At 43.5% G+C, this 17,806-nt stretch overlaps 1 protein-coding gene across 1 annotated transcript in view; it reads right to left on the bottom strand.

Annotated features, from left to right (window-relative positions):
• Nucleotides 1-17,806, bottom strand: part of LOC143290332 (uncharacterized) — a 158,286-nt gene that overhangs the window by 103,590 nt on the left and 36,890 nt on the right. The window contains exons 19-28 of the mRNA XM_076599685.1: nt 17,008-17,184; nt 13,393-13,560; nt 10,615-10,719; nt 9,608-9,789; nt 8,746-8,910; nt 4,678-4,790; nt 3,230-3,337; nt 2,104-2,292; nt 1,655-1,786; nt 951-1,040 (exon numbers count right to left, since the gene is read on the bottom strand). Coding sequence (XP_076455800.1) covers nt 951-1,040; nt 1,655-1,786; nt 2,104-2,292; nt 3,230-3,337; nt 4,678-4,790; nt 8,746-8,910; nt 9,608-9,789; nt 10,615-10,719; nt 13,393-13,560; nt 17,008-17,184 — 1,429 coding nt within the window. The remainder of the gene's footprint in view (nt 1-950; nt 1,041-1,654; nt 1,787-2,103; nt 2,293-3,229; nt 3,338-4,677; nt 4,791-8,745; nt 8,911-9,607; nt 9,790-10,614; nt 10,720-13,392; nt 13,561-17,007; nt 17,185-17,806) is intronic.

Genomic DNA, 17,806 nt, shown 5'->3' with positions numbered 1-17,806 from the left:
TCTCTTCTCCTCTACACAGACCCTCGGATGTCCAGTGGGTGTCTGAATGACCCAACCTTTAGCTTCCGTCGTCAGAATTGTGGTGTTCTTTGTCAACATTCACCTCTTCAGTATAAGAGCCTTCTGCTTGCAATATTTTGATGATGGTAACTGGGCTGAAACGCTGTTAACATCGTCTCTTTCGCCGTTCGTATGGAGAGAGTTAAGCACTTCTCTTAATTAAGCCAACAACCCACATGTTTCCACAAAGCGTTAAGGGTTTTGTAAACAACACAAATGTAATCTAGAGAGTTTTCAAACATCTTTCATCTGAAAAAAGTTTTCTTTCTTTTATTTTTAACCGTCTTTGCCGAAACACGACGCATATGAGGCTACACTGAAGCTGAAGTCTCTTCCACTTATCAAACATACTGTTCCTTCTCAATGGTACTGTGTCTACCCTTTCTCTAACTGGATCCAACATTAACTTGTTCAAAAATGGGTACAGTGAATCAAATATGTTGAACACCTCCCCCATCAACATGCCAGATTCTATTTTAGCGCGATCGCCAAATCAAGCTACATAATTATGTGACCTGGTTGGAGACATAATTTGACAAAAAACAAGAATGCCAGAGAATCGACAGACAGACAGAAAATACACAAAAAAAAACTTAGCCGTATGAAGAGCACAGAAGCAGGAGTCATGATGGCTGCCGGAAAAAGAGGGCGCTAGTCAGGGGGGCAAAGGGGAGGTTACCTACTTCCGGGAGGTTATCAGGCGTGGTTACTTTCGTTTTCTCCGCATAGGCGGATAGTAGTTTGCACAGGACAGGAATGTCAGACCCCTGCCGGAGTCTGCACTAGTTGGGTCACGGTTAAGTATGTGTAATTAAATCTATCTTTTTCTTGCAAACAACAGACTTCTGAACTCTACTATTCTAAGGCCGTGTTCTACTGCTATGTCTTACCCATGAGAGGATCTTCTCCATGTTCTTCCACTGAAGCCTGTCGCTTGGTAAACTTGCGGGTCATCTGGCGAATCATGAAACCTCCGACCCCTGTCAACAGAATGTGTAAAGCCTTATTTTTCACACAAGCTGTTAACACACAAATTGTACAACCAGTCTTAAAAAGAATTCCACACCCAGAAATAGGAGTCACCTCAAGCCTGGACACCAAATTTATTAGCTCCATATTATGCATCTTTTAAAACCACACCTGAATCAACGTAGCCTCTCCCTCTCTATGAGCAAAACATTTACATATGTATACATACACACGCTCTTATATGCTTGACAGATACTGAGAATTCACATACAAAAGTTTACACAAGCACCCACATTTTCATACGCAAGCACATACATATATGCACAAAACATGCACACATCCTTGTTTATAAACATACAAATTTACACATACACACACACACACAAATCATTTGAAGATCCGTCCCAAAAACACACGTTAAAAAAAACAAACAAAAAAAACAACAACAACAAACAAACATATAAAAGGAAAGGAAAATAAAATAAAATATACACGTGCACACACACACACAACCAGCCTGAGACCTCAGTATGGAAAAAAAAAAAAAATGCCCCAAAAGACTGGCTTAAGACGCCCCAAAAGGAAAACGCCCCAAAATGAAGATGCCCCAAACGGACTGGCTTACCCATTCCCAGCTGTTTGCGCTGGCGTTTTATTTTTGCCAGCTTGGCCTCCTCTTCTGGGGTCAGTTCCTGTCCCAGGGAGCCACCAGGCAGCTCTCCCGGCTCCAGGCACTCAAAGGGCTTCAGGTCATCGTCTGTGAAAGGCATCACCGTATTTCAATGTTTTGCTTTTTACTGTACTGTAGTGTACTGTAACGCTTTGTACTAATTGTAATGTACTGTATTGTACTGTACTATATTTGTAAGCTGACCTACTTATGTGATTAATCTCCAAGCTACCGAATGTCTGTCCCACACACACACACTTATCATTATATTGTAAGTTGACCTACTTCTGTGATCATTCTCCATGCTACCAAATGTCTGTACCACACACACTCCCTGGCGAAGACAGGTGCAAATACTAGCCACCACCCACCCCGTGTGCAAACGCCAGTTACCACCCACACACCTTTATCAAAGCTGTCTTCCCCATCCATGCCAAAAATGCGGGGCGTCCTGGCACCGAAGGGAAGCTTGGGCTGTCGGCGCTGGCGTCGCACCTTGGGAAGGGGGACAATCTGACTCTGGATCTGCTGCATACCGCTGGCCAGGAGGTACACCCCATCCATCAGGTACTGCCGCGGCTGCTCCGTCGACACTGTGCAACCAATGAATAAATGTGTTTAGTTACAGAGACCCCCCCTCTTCCCTACACTTCCTGTTTATGGGCTGCTCCGTCAACACTGCACAACTAATTAACCTGGTTAATTACCAACTGAGATTCTTTTTTTTTTCTCTCTCCTGCGTTTGTGGGCTGTTCCGTCGACACTGAACAACCAATGAATGAATGTGTTTAGTTACTGGCTGAGATTCTTTTTTCCCCTCCTCCGTTTGTGGGCTGCGACTATGTGTATGACCACCAATGAACCGGTTTAGTTACTGATACATTTTTTCCCCCCTCTGTTTGTGGGTTGCTCCGTCAGCCTGGTTAGTTACTGAATGATATTCTTTTTTTTTCCCCTCCGTTTGTAGGTTGCTCCGTCAAACTGGTTAGTTACTGAATGATTTTTTTTTTTCCCCCTCCATTTGTACGGGGAGCAATCTGATTGTAAAGAGCGAGTTAAAAACAGGCACTGACAAACTCATACCAAAACTGAGTATAAAAGAGAGAGACAGACAGACAGACACAGAGAGAGACACAGAGAGAGAACATTTTTATTTTATTTTATTTATTATTTTTTTTAACAACATCATTCTGCAAAGAGAGAGAGAGAGAGAGAGAACTGGTCAATACCACACAAAGTACTAACAGTACTGTATCTTATTTTTTCTTAAATTTTATTCTGCAAAGTGAAGACCAGAAGAGGACAGCGTTCTCCCTGAACTGCCAAATGAAAAGGGTAAAACAAACAGAATGGCCACTACCTGGCTCCATGAAGATCAGAGAAAGAGAGAGAGAACTGGTTAATATTGCACAAACCACCTTTTTTTTCTTTCTTTCTTTTTTTTTTTTTTTTAAATGTCATTCAGCAAAGCGAAGAGGACAGTGTTCTTTCTGACAAACGAAGATGAAAGAATAACAGAATGGTCACTACCTGGCTCCAATAAGACGGATGCAGGAGGCGAGGCCAACTTGATCTCTTCTTCCACAGGTGGAGGTGGTGGTGGTGGTGGTGGAGGTGGTGGGGGAGGTGGAGGCGGCACTGAAACCAAAAGGATGGGATCATGGTTTCAATTCAGCTGTCACAAATAAACGAACAAATAATGAAAATAATAACAATGATAATAATAAATGTTTTCAGGCACATGATCAAAAAATCCAAATGGAATGCATCCTGACACCATTCACATGAACCCCTTGGCTGCTAACACTCAGTGAAACGATACATAGCAAACCTCAAAGCCTGTGACATAGAAATAGCTTCCTGGGAAACTGATGCCCTTGACCGCTCTCGCTGGAGGATGCTGTGCTCTAGTGGCATAAAGACGTTTGAAAACAAGAGAACGCTGGCTATTAAGGAGAAGCGCGAGCGAAGGAAGCAGAGCTCAATTTCTGGAGACGTTTTCTCTTGCAACACCTGTGGGAAGTGCTGCGCATCCAGAATCGGCCTCTTCTCCCATATGAGGACACACACCGACAGATAAGCCTGCCTGCCAACTCATCCGTCGGTCCGACGGGAGACTCCATTAATAGTAAAAGTTTTCAGGCATCTGATCAACAAATCCAAATGAAATGCATCTGTACACCACTTGCATTAACCCCTTAGCTGTTAAACCTTGGTGAAACGGGACCAGAGGGGCATCACTTTTTACCGAATTTCCTACTTTATACATACATGTCAATGATGTTATTGATTTTTTTTTTTTTTTTTTTTTGTAATGCAATCCCAAGAGAAAGAAGTCCGAATGAAGAATAATGACCGACAACCTGACCAGTAAGCTGTCCTGTCTCAATGAGTAAGGTGACGACAGCCCTTCACTGACAAGCGCACACATCAGCAGCAGTCAAAGGGTTAAAGATGCATTCCACAGTTTTGTTTGCAGTCAGTGGATCAGAAACCAACTTTTGGTTTTTAGAAGACACCCCATTTGTTTATGTCTGTATTAGAAGTCGACCAGCTGTTATGGGGACTAAGATATCTGAGGACAATCCATCGATTAAGCTTGTGTGTTTTGTGGCCTTTCTTAAGCTGCTGTGTTTATTGTCTTGCAGTGCCAGGCAAAAACAGTCAACACAGAACCAGTCTTTTCCATCAAGTATGCAATAGCCCATAAAACCCCTGAGAAAAAAAAAATCTCTGGAATTCTGGTTCATTTCAATGAAGTCGTACACTTTACTGTCACAGAACCAAAACACGAAAACTTTTAAACAGGAAAGCACTTTTAATCTTCCTTATTTCTTGAACAAATCCTGACTTTTAAGTGGAAACGTTTTAATAAAGGATCATTTCAACAAACTGAATATGAAAATTTCAATGAAAAAAAAAAAAAGAATAAAAATAAAACAAATAAAAAATAAAAAAGCAAGCAGCGTACAACTTACATGGACCAGCCTTCCCGGTCTTGGGTCGACAAAACAAACAATGGTAGCCGTAATCTGCTGCAGCATCCGCTTCGTCTTCGCTCTTCAGTCCGTCACACATACAATGCAGCCATCTGCACAGCACACAACAGATGTGGTCTGGTTAGTTAAAGGTTAAAACATTTCCACATACAGGAGACACTGTCTGGTTAGTTAAAAGGTTAAAACATTTCCACATACAAGAGATATGGTCTGGTTAGTTAAAAGGTTAAAACATTTCCACATACAAGAGATATGGTCTGGTAAGTTAAAAGGTTAAAACATTTCCACATACAAGAGACTGGTTAGTTAAAAGGTTAAAACATTTCCACATACAGGAGACACTGTCTGGTTAGTTAAAAGGTTAAAACATTTCCACATACAAGAGATATGGTCTGGTAAGTTAAAAGGTTAAAACATTTCCACATACAAGAGACACTGGTTAGTTAAAAGGTTAAAACATTTCCACATACAAGAGATATGGTCTGGTAAGTTAAAAGGTTAAAACATTTCCACATACAAGAGACATTGTCTGGTTACTTAAAAGGTTAAAACATTTCCACATACAAGAGACATTGTCTAGTTAGTTAAAAGGTTAAAACATTTCCACATACAAGAGATATGGTCTGGTTAGTTAAAAGGTTAAAACATTTCCACATACAAGAGATATGGTCTGGTAAGTTAAAAGGTTAAAACATTTCCACAAACAAGAGATATGGTCTGGTAAGTTAAAAGGTTAAAACATTTCCACATTCAAGAGACACTGGTTAGTTAAAAGGTTAAAACATTTCCACATACAGGAGACACTGTCTGGTTAGTTAAAAGGTTAAAACATTTCCACATACAAGAGATATGGTCTGGTAAGTTAAAAGGTTAAAACATTTCCACATACAAGAGACACTGGTTAGTTAAAAGGTTAAAACATTTCCACATACAAGAGATATGGTCTGGTAAGTTAAAAGGTTAAAACATTTCCACATACAAGAGATATGGTCTGGTTAGTTAAAAGGTTAAAACATTTCCACATACAAGAGATATGGTCTGGTAAGTTAAAAGGTTAAAACATTTCCACATACAAGAGACACTGGTTAGTTAAAAGGTTAAAACATTTCCACATACAAGAGACACTGGTTAGTTAAAAAGTTAAAACATTTCCACATACAAGAGATATGGTCTGGTAAGTTAAAAGGTTAAAACATTTCCACATACAGGAGACATTGTCTGGTTAGTTAAAAGGTTAAAACATTTCCACATACAAGAGACATTGTCTGGTTAGTTAAAAGGTTAAAACATTTCCACATACAAGAGATATGGTCTGGCAAGTTAAAAGGTTAAAACATTTCCACATACAGGAGACACTGTCTGGTAAGTTAAAAGGTTAAAACATTTCCACATACAAGAGACATTGTCTAGTTAGTTAAAAGGTTAAAACATTTCCACATACAGGAGACACTGTCTGGTTAGTTAAAAGGTTAAAACATTTCCACATACAAGAGATATGGTCTGGTACGTTAAAAGGTTAAAACATTTCCACATACAAGAGACACTGGTTAGTTAAAAGGTTAAAACATTTCCACATACAAGAGACATTGTCTAGTTAGTTAAAAGGTTAAAACATTTCCACATACAAGAGACACTGTCTAGTTAGTTAAAAGGTTAAAACATTTCCACAAACAAGAGATATGGTCTGGTAAGTTAAAAGGTTAAAACATTTCCACATACAGGAGACACTGTCTGGTTAGTTAAAAGGTTAAAACATTTCCACATACAAGAGATATGGTCTGGTAAGTTAAAAGGTTAAAACATTTCCACATACAAGAGACATTGTCTGGTTAGTTAAAAGGTTAAAACATTTCCACATACAAGAGATATGGTCTGGTAAGTTAAAAGGTTAAAACATTTCCACATACAGGAGACACTGTCTGGTTAGTTAAAAGGTTAAAACATTTCCACATACAAGAGATATGGTCTGGTAAGTTAAAAGGTTAAAGCATTTCCACATTCAAGAGACACTGTCTGGTTAGTTAAAAGGTTAAAACATTTCCCCAGTTCCAGAACTCACTGACAATTATGGTCATAGCTGGTACATTGTGCCCAAAAATCACTGGCCATGTTCAAGTTTCTTTTACCAACTGAACACTCATACAGACAACACGATCCTTAACACTACCAGCCAGGCATCTTTTCACTGTTAGCCGAGCAAAGTTTGGCCAAGCAGAGCCTGGTATGGATCAGTTTGACATGGCACAGTATATGACACCATGGAGGAGGCAGCGGGTTGGCGTTGTTGACAGGGCCAGGAGTAGAGGGCCCAGAGTGTCAGCGAATCGATTGCGATTGCGCCGTAATTTTAGTGCGATCGCCCAATTGTGCTATATGTGACCTGGTTGAGATTAATTTGACAAAAAATAAGAACGCCAGAGAATCGACAGACAGACAGAAAATACAAAAAAAACTTAGCCGTATGAAGAGCACAGGAACAGGAGTCATGATGGCTGCTGGAAAAAGAGGGCGCTAGTCAGGGGGGCAAAGGGGAGGTTACCTACTTCCTGGAGGTTATCGGCCGTAGCTACTTTTGTTTTCTCCACATAGGCGGATAGTAGTCTGCACAGGACAGGAATATCAGACCCCTGCTGGAGTCTGCACTAGTGGGTCACGGTTAAGTATGTGTAATTAAACACAATCTTTTATCTACAGACAATGGGACTGTGGCATGAATGAATCTGCACACGCTGACCTGGGAGATGTGGAAACCTGACCCACACCTTTAACCCTCTTGCATTCCCTATGGCCACAGTCCAACACTTGGTAGACTTTCTCTGTGAAATATGTGAATACAAGTGGGTTAACTCAACAGGGCTGGGTAGCATAAGCCATCTTAGCAGCACTAAATTTGCTTAGCGTTAAAACTGTTCCTATGTCTACTGAATTAACCACGGAGTTAATAACATTCTTTTATATATGATAGTCTGTACTGTCCCACTATGAATACTAGAACAGCAGCGGAGGTAACTGCTGTCCTGACCATCTCAGTATCTGAGCTGGAATTTTATTATAGTGGAGTGTCTTGCCCCAGTTACATCCACACTCTCAGATGAGTGGGCTTTCGGACAGTCAGCGTAGGGATGGTCCACCAAGTCCAACTAGCCCCCCCAGGGTGCTGCACAAAGGGCTGGTGCAATCTTGCCTCCTAGTTTGAAAATCACAGTCATTCCAAAAAGACAAAGCTGTAAACTGACTGCCCACTGCAGTGGAGAAACAGTTAATCGTGCAGCTCTCACTTTGCTGTTGGCCCAGCTGTTGGCTCTTCTGTGTTCACTCATATGCACACGAGTGGGCTTTTACGTGTATGACCGTTTTTACCCCGCCATGTAGGCAGCCATACTCCGTTTGACATGGATTACAGGATCTTTAACGTGCGTATTTGATCTTCTGCTTGCATATACACATGAAGGGGGTTCAGGCACTAGCAGGTCTGCATATATGTTGACCTGGGAGATCGTAAAAATCTCCACCCTTTACCCACCAGGCGCCGTCACCGTGATTCGAACCCGGGACCCTCAGATTGACAGTCCAACGCTTTAACCACTCGGCTATTGCGCCCGTCAGCTGTTGGCTCAAAATGCTAAGGAAACTTAGCACTGCAAAGAATAGTCATGCAATCCAGCCCAGGATCTAACCCAGGATCCTCGAACCCCAGGATCCCCCAGGATCCTTGAACCCCAGGATCTAACCCAGGGTCCTTGAACCACAGGATCTAACCCAGGATCCTCAAACCCCAGGATCTAACCCAGAATCCTTGAACTCCAGGATCCTTGAACTCCAGGATCCTTGAACCCCAGGATCCTCAAACCACAGGATCTAAACCAGGATCCTCGAACCCCAGGATCTAACCCAGGATCCTCGAACCCCAGGATCCTCAAACCACAGGATCTAAACCAGGATCCTTGAACCCCAGGATCTAACCCAGGATCCTCGAACCCCAGGATCTAACCCAGGATCCTCGAACCCCTCGTCTATGAAGCAGCGTGCAGGACACCTCCAACCCACCTATCGCAGTGCACACACTGTATGATGAGCTCCTCCTCACGGTAGTGACGGCAGCACACTGGGCAGCTCTGCTTGCTGTGGCAGGGGCCGCACTTGGTGTAGTTACTCATCCAGTGACAGCCGATCCCCGGAGAGGTCGACCCGCAGTACAGACACCTCACACACCTGTCCACCCATCACGCAGCATTTAAATACATCACTGAGAGGACAATCCGTACGTTTACCTGAAAAACGTCCAGGTATGATGCGGTGTACAAAATTTTTAAAAGTCAGTCCCCCAACCCACCCCAAACATAAAAGCATTGAGGGGACAATTCCTTTTATCAGCACATTTACCTGAAAAATGTGCAGGCACAATGCGGTGTAGAAAATACAAAGAAATGAAATTAAAAAAACAAGAAACAAACAAAAAAAGCAAGAAAAATGACCAGTCCCCCATGACACAGATAATGACACCGGTCCACCCACCAACCACACAGTATGTAAACATTATTGAGTGGAAAATTCCTTTTTTCAGCAATTTACCTAGGAAAATATCCAGGTACGATTCGGTGTACAAAATAAAAGAAATGCAACCCCTCAACCCACCCCTAACATAAAAAACATTGACTTGGTAATCCTTTTTCAGCATGTTTACTTGAAAAACATCCAGGTATAATATGATGCACAAAATACCAAGAAAAGCACACACACTCACACAGACTCACACATACACACACACACACACTCTCACTTTCACACACACACACAAAACACATACTCAATTTCACACACACACACAAACACACTCACTCACTTTCACACACACACACAGACACACACATATTCACTCACACACATACACACTGACACCAACACTGACCATTTACACTTCCAGTTGCCTTTAGGGACGTGGGTGAGGGGAGGCTGGAGGCAATACGTGTGGTAGGAGATGTCACAGTCGTCACACAGCAACAGGCGTCCCTCGTCATCAGGCCCCCCACACCCCTCACACACCGTGCAGTCCAGACAGCGCCACCCCTTCTTCAGGATCACCTTCGTCACCTGTTCACACCAATTAATTGTTTCAGGTGACCAGCCAACACATCAAACACAGTGACCATCAAACAATATGACAAAGCCCATAACGAGGCAACACACGCTTTCTAGATAAAAACTGGACTGCCGAATCTTCACAGAATGCACACAATCATCTTGCACACACACACAGACACACATGCACGCGCACAAGAAAACGTAAAACACACACATACACAGAGCACCTCATACTTTGAACACCAACCACACCGCCTACACATACATATAAAAACAAAATACAGACATACAAATGCACTTATACACACACGCACACACAAACATACACTCAGTCACACGCAAAGCACCACATACTATGACAGTGACACAGCAAGAGTGGAAACACCAACCACATTGCGAGCAAACACATACACACAAAAACAAAATACACAGACATGCACACACACACACACACACACACACCACAAACTCACAGTCACACTCAAAGCACCACATACCATGACAGTGATGCAGAAGGGGTGGAAACACCGACCACACTTCGCGCACACACATACACACTGACATAAAATACACAGACATATAAACGCAAACATTCACACACACACACACACGCACACACACCACAAACTCAGTCACACTCAAAGCACCACATACCATGACAGTGATGCAGAAGGGGTGGAAACACCGACCACACTTCGCGCACACACATACACACTGACATAAAATACACAGACATATAAACGCAAACATTCACACACACACACAAACACACACACGCACACACACAAAAAAACCCACAGATTCTCTCACAGTCACATTCAAAGCACCACATACCTTGACAGTGACACAGTAGGGGTGGTAGCACTGACCACACTGTGTACACACAATCATCTTGCTCTCGTCCCCCAGTCCAAAGCTGCCACAACTCTTGCACACATCCTGCACCGCACAATAACACCACCGTTAGTTAAATTCAGCTTTAACCCCTCGACTGTCAGGATAAAAAAAAAACAACAACACACAAACAACAACAGTATAAAGTGGTGTTTTAAGTCACAAATCAATATCCACAACAATCAGCCAAAAACCAAAACGGTCTGGAGATATTACCACTCAACATCAAATGTGTACAATTTTCAGCCTTCCACAATTTGTTTCCCTTCTTTGATGATGCCATCAGTGACATCACTATGCACGTGAATTCTGTGCATGGCAGTCAGATGATGTCATCAGTGACATCACTAAGCAGGTGAATTCTGTGCACGGCAGTCAGATGATGTCATCAGTGACATCATTATGCACGTGAATTCTGTGCATGGCAGTCAGATGATGTCATCAGTGACATCACTACGCACGTGAATTCTGTGCATGGCAGTCAGATGATGTCATCAGTGACATCACTAAGCAGGTGAATTCTGTGCACGGCAGTCAGATGATGTCATCAGTGACATCACTATGCACGTGAATTCTGTGCATGGCAGTCAGATGATGTCATCAGTGACATCACTATGCACGTGAATTCTGTGCATGGCAGTCAGATGATGTCATCAGTGACATCACTACGCACATGAATTCTGTGCATGGCAGTCAGATGATGTCATCAGTGACATCACTATGCACGTGAATTCTGTGCATGGCAGTCAGATGATGTCATCAGTGACATCACTACGCACATGAATTCTGTGCATGGCAGTCAGATTATGTCATCAGTGACATCACTACGCACATGAATTCTGTGCATGGCAGTCAGATGATGTCATCAGTGACATCACTACGCACGTGTTCTGTGCATGGCAGTCAGATGATGTCATCAGTGACATCACTACGCACGTGAATTCTGTGCATGGCAGTCAGATGATGTCATCAGTGACATCACTACGCACGTGTTCTGTGCATGGCAGTCAGATGATGTCATCAGTGACATCACTATGCACATGAATTCTGTGCATGGCAGTCAGATGATGTCATCAGTGACATCACTACGCACGTGAATTCTGTGCATGGGAGTCAGATGATGTCATCAGTGACATCACTACGCACGTGTTCTGTGCATGGCAGTCAGATGATGTCATCAGTGACATCACTACGCACGTGAATTCTGTGCATGGGAGTCAGATGATGTCATCAGTGACATCACTACGCACGTGAATTCTGTGCAAGACAGTCAAACGGTTAATGGTGACACCAACCTCCTGTGATGGGGTCTACATGGATAGCCATCCCAAGGAGGAGTAGTGGGTCAGGGAGAAGAGGAGGGGGTAAGGGGAAAGGGAGTGGTGAAACTGAAACTGAACTGAAACTGAAAATGTTTTAATGCCATTGACATTACAGTCCTATTGGCATGGGACACATCAGAATAACTGTTACAACCTGAAAACTAACAAAACAAAAACAGCATGAATACATGAATCAAAGTCGCATCAACAACCCTGCCAAGAAAATCACAAGATAAAAACACTTTGTCGAAAATGGTTTCACCCACGTTCGACAAACTCATGGCGTGCTCAACCGAAAAGAAAAGTATGAAAAAAGAAAAGTAAACCTACGCATATTCAGTAAATTTGCACTTTCTTCATGCATATTGGAAACGATACAAATGTCGGCTTCTTTGAGTCGACCATCCAACCTAAACGCTATGATAGTTAAAACTTTAGTGTGATTATTTCTTAACTTTCGAGATTGCAATACTTTTGTTGTGTATGCCTTTACATGTTAGAGCAATTCTTGCTACGAAAGTGCCAAGCAAGGGCGATAAATTTAGCAAGTGACCGAATTATCTTTACATTATCTGACAAAAGGAGGTGAATGATGTCCCTTTCAACTGAAACAGAAAGGGAGTGGTGAGGTGGGTGGAGAGAAAAAGGGGGTGTAATGAGGAAGGTGACGATGTGTGTGGGGTCGGAGAAGGGGGGTAAGAGAGAGGCAAGGTGGGTGGGGAGAACAGCATGGTGAGGGAGAGGGGGAGTGGTGAGGTGGGTGGAGAGAAAAAGGGGGATAAGGAGGAAGGTGACGATGTGTGTGGGGTCGTAGAAGGGGGGTAAGAGAGAGGCAAGGTGGGTGGGGAGAACAGCATGGTGAGGGAGAGGGGGAGTGGTGAGGTGGGTGGAGAGAAAAAGGGGGCGTAAGGAGGAAGGTGACGATGTGTGTGGGGTCGGAGAAGGGGGGTAAGAGAGAGGCAAGGTGGGTGGGGAGAACAGCATGGTGAGGGAGAGGGGGAGTGGCCAGGGGGAGGTAACTGATCTAAAATCACACCAATAACCATCAGAACGTCATGATGATGCTTCAAAATAATCATCACAATTACTGTAAAATATTCATATCACACATGCTACCAAAAGTAAACTGGGACTCCATACCTGTCCACTAGCAATCACATTCTAACCAGGCAAATGATCAAAACAAAATGATACCACGCAAGACACCGATATGCAACACACACAATCCATCAAATCAAACAGCACATGTGTACCGTCTCTCTTCAAGTGGATATGATGTGAATGGTCAACAACAGGATGGAAAAAAATTAAAAACCAGCAAAACGCAGATCCCATTTGTCCCAACTGCTCACTTTAACCTACACCTTCAACGTTCATCCCCACCCCCACAGCTCACCTGATCCATTACAAACTTGTCGATGGACTGGGCCAGTATCACAGTGGCTGGATGATCATCACCATCGTCATCGTCATCCTTATCTTTCTTCTCATCCTGCTGCGGTGAGGAGGGAGACGTACTGCCCTCTAGTGGAGGGGTTGTTGACGCAGGAACAATCTCCCCTTCCTGCAAACACACACACACACACACAAATACAGAAATTGCGGTCATATTTCTCTGTAAGCATATGCTTCTGAAAAAAAGGGTTTACATTACATTACAAAATCAAAATAACACCAAAATAAGCCTTCTTGACAAATGAAAAACTAAATCTTGCAGAAAATGTCCTTCTAGCATATACATACAATCTGTCTCACAGTCTCACACAAAAAGGTACAAAGTGTACACACGTCTTCACACAGTCACATACAAGTGGAGTGGTGGCCTAGAGGTAACGCGTCCGCCTAGGAAGCGAGAGAATCTGAGGGCGCTGGTTCGAATCACGGCTCAGCTGCCGATATTTTCTCCCCCTCCATTAGACCTTGAGTGCTGGTCTGGACGCTAGTCATTCGGATGAGACGATAAACCGAGGTCCCGTGTGCAGCATGCACTTAGCGCACGTAAAAGAACCCACGGCAACAAAAGGGTTGTTCCTGGCAAAATTCTGTAGAAAAATCCACTTCGACAGAAAAAAACAAATAAAACTGCACGCAGGAAAAAATACAAAAAAATGGGTGGCGCTGTAGTGTAGCGACGCGCTCTCCCTGGGGAGAGCAGCCCGAATTTCACACAGAGAAATCTGTTGTGATAAAAAGAAATACAAATACATGCCCAAGCGGACACACAAACACACACAACCCATACACATACACACTCACACACATTAGGCACAACAATGGGCAAAAGAGTTCCACTTTCAGCACATCTAGCCAGCCAGCAGCTTTACTACCTCCTACCGCTGCCAACACAACTGATACAATGACGTTACCAGGCTCACCAAGTGACAGGTGCCAACAGACAGAGAAACAAAAAGCAACACAGACAGCAGAGTATACAACAACCGCCCCACCCCAACACTTCTTCCACTCATCTCACGGACAACAGAAAGAAGAAGCCCACTGTCATCAACAATAACCTGATATGCCAGCTCATCTGAACTCTTTTTAGGAGGTTTTTTTTTTTTTTTTTTTTAAAGGAATTAAAAACATATCTTTTTCAAGAACACTCAACGCACTGGCACTCATGCTTACCTGCATGCTATGTGTTTACCTGCAGCTAAGTCTTATATGATTTTGGGAAGCTGATTTTTCTGATTCACAGACAAGGTCTGTTCTGCAATGTCCACATTTTGGGCAGCTGATAGAGACAAGCAGAGTGACTCACTGCCTCAGCCTCATCATCTGAGACAAGCAGAGTGACTCACTGTCTCAGCCTCATCATCTGAGACAAGCAGAGTGACTCACTGTCTCAGCCTCATCATCTGAGACAAGCAGAGTGACTCACTGTCTCAGCCTCATCATCTGAGACAAGCAGAGTGACTCACTGTCTCAGCCTCATCATCTGAGACAAGCAGAGTGACTCACTGTCTCAGCCTCATCATGAGACAAGCAGAGTGACTCACTGCCTCAGCCTCATCATCTGAGACAAGCAGAGTGACTCACTGTCTCAGCCTCATCATCTGAGACAAGCAGAGTGACTCACTGCCTCAGCCTCATCATCTGAGACAAGCAGAGTGACTCACTGGCTCAGCCTCATCATCTGAGACAAGCAGAGTGACTCACTGCCTCAGCCTCATCATCTGAGACAAGCAGAGTGACTCACTGTCTCAGCCTCACCATCTGAGACAAGCAGAGTGACTCACTGTCTCAGCCTCATCATCTGAGACAAATGACTCACTGTCTCAGCCTCATCATGAGACAAGCAGAGTGACTCACTGTCTCAGCCTCATCATCTGAGACAAGCAGAGTGACTCACTGCCTCAGCCTCATCATCTGAGACAAGCAGAGTGACTCACTGTCTCAGCCTCATCATGAGACAAGCAGAGTGACTCACTGCCTCAGCCTCATCATCTGAGACAAGCAGAGTGACTCACTGCCTCAGCCTCATCATCTGAGACAAGCAGAGTGACTCACTGTCTCAGCCTCATCATGAGACAAGCAGAGTGACTCACTGTCTCAGCCTCATCATCTGAGACAAGCAGAGTGACTCACTGTCTCAGCCTCATCATCTGAGACAAGCAGAGTGACTCACTGTCTCAGCCTCATCATCTGAGACAAGCAGAGTGACTCACTGGCTCAGCCTCATCATCTGAGACAAGCAGAGTGACTCACTGCCTCAGCCTCATCATCTGAGACAAGCAGAGTGACTCACTGGCTCAGCCTCATCATCTGAGACAAGCAGAGTGACTCACTGCCTCAGCCTCATCATCTGAGACAAGCAGAGTGACTCACTGGCTCAGCCTCATCATCTGAGACAAGCAGAGTGACTCACTGCCTCAGCCTCATCATCTGAGACAAGCAGAGTGACTCACTGCCTCAGCCTCATCATGAGACAAGCAGAGTGACTCACTGCCTCAGCCTCATCATGAGACAAGCAGAGTGACTCACTGTCTCAGCCTCATCATGAGACAAGCAGAGTGACTCACTGTCTCAGCCTCATCATGAGACAAGCAGAGTGACTCACTGTCTCAGCCTCATCATGAGACAAGCAGAGTGACTCACTGCCTCAGCCTCATCATGAGACAAGCAGAGTGACTCACTGTCTCAGCCTCATCATGAAACAAGCAGAGTGACTCACTGTCTCAGCCTCATCATCTGAGACAAGCAGAGTGACTCACTGTCTCAGCCTCATCATGAGACAAGCAGAGTGACTCACTGCCTCCAGCCACCACTCTGTACGTGTGTTATGAAAATACTCCGCGGCTTACGACAAGAAAGCAGACGGGTGACCCTAAAAATGAATTCCTCTGAACAATGTCAGCGTAAAACTGACACAAACCGCAAAGGTCATAACAAGATATGACAAAATCTGGACAGTTGGCACTGCTGCACAACTAAATAGCCAACAATAACAAACCGCAAAGGTCATAACAAGATATGACAAAATCTGGACAGTTGGCCTGCTGCACAACTAAATAGCCAACAATAACAAACTGCAAAGGTCATAACAAGATATGACAAAATCTGGACAGTTGGCACTGCTGCACAACAATAACCAACATCAGACGGACATGGCAAGGAAACATCGACAACACAAGCTGACAGAGTGACAGCAATGCAAGGCCAACTTTGGTTTTCAATGCAAGTTTCTTTGGGGCTAATAAAAACAGACTGTGATTGACAAAGATTTTTTTTCTTCATACCTTTAGCACACACATACACATGTGAGCACACATACATGCAAGCAAAGATGCCTGCACACATGAATGCTCGTTTTAACATTACATATGAAAAAACATAAAGTGGTACTGCTACTGCTACATATATACCAATTTATGTAAAAAAAAAAAACACAACAAAAAACAAAACAACTCAATTTTGAAACGTTCCTTGAAACACTAAAAGGAACAGCATAGCCTGACTGCACCAGTGATCAAGTGTGTAACAATCCAAGCCCTGTGTCCTCAATACATACACTGGCCACTTGCGGAGGCACAGGCTCAGGCAGGGAAGGAGCAGGGATGGACTGCACAGAGGTAGTGGTGATGGACACTCCCGGGACGTTCTTTAACTTGATCTTGGGGGCTCTCCCTTTCTCCCCGAGGCTAAGGGGCCCGTGCCGTCGCTTCTCCCCTCCACCCAGTCCCCGCGACTGAACAACAACGCATGGCAAACACAACATGTCACTCCACAGCCTTCTTCACTTAATCAGTTCATGTAAGTTCTACTCCTGGGTTTTTAAAGAATGATGTCAAACTGACATGAAATGAACACACACACACAAAAAAAAAAAGAAAGAAAGAAAGAAAAAAAACAAAAACAAAAAAACACACCCTCACACACACAAAAAAAATGAGGGCCCTTCAACTTAAAGAAAGCAAAAATGAAAGTGGTACAAAAGCACACCTTCAAAAAGCACACAATAGAGAAATTAGTATAGTAGGTAAAGCAAACACTCCAAAAAACATAGAAAGCAACACCTTTAGAACAGTATGATGTTAATCACAAACGTTGCTACCAACCACTCCATGAGTTTTTTCTTCCGAAAGTCGTGTTTCAGGCAGGCCTTTAACCAGTTCAGTTCCAGAGAATTTTGTTTTTAAAAAAAAGTGCTCTCCCCTTGCCAGGGAATTCTGAGGATTCAGCTATGATAAATCTAGTACAAAAAATATGGGACTGGGAGATATAGAAAGAAAGCAAATGTTTTTGTGAAGGAAAATGAATGTAGATCATGAACCTGGGCTTTTTTCCCGATCATTTTGATTGCTTTTAAC

The sequence above is a fragment of the Babylonia areolata genome, chromosome 15, assembly GCF_041734735.1.
Source record: "Babylonia areolata isolate BAREFJ2019XMU chromosome 15, ASM4173473v1, whole genome shotgun sequence".
NCBI lineage: Eukaryota > Metazoa > Mollusca > Gastropoda > Neogastropoda > Buccinidae > Babylonia > Babylonia areolata.
The sequence above is the reverse complement of the archived record's forward strand: the minus strand, read 5'-3'. Positions and strand labels throughout refer to the sequence as shown.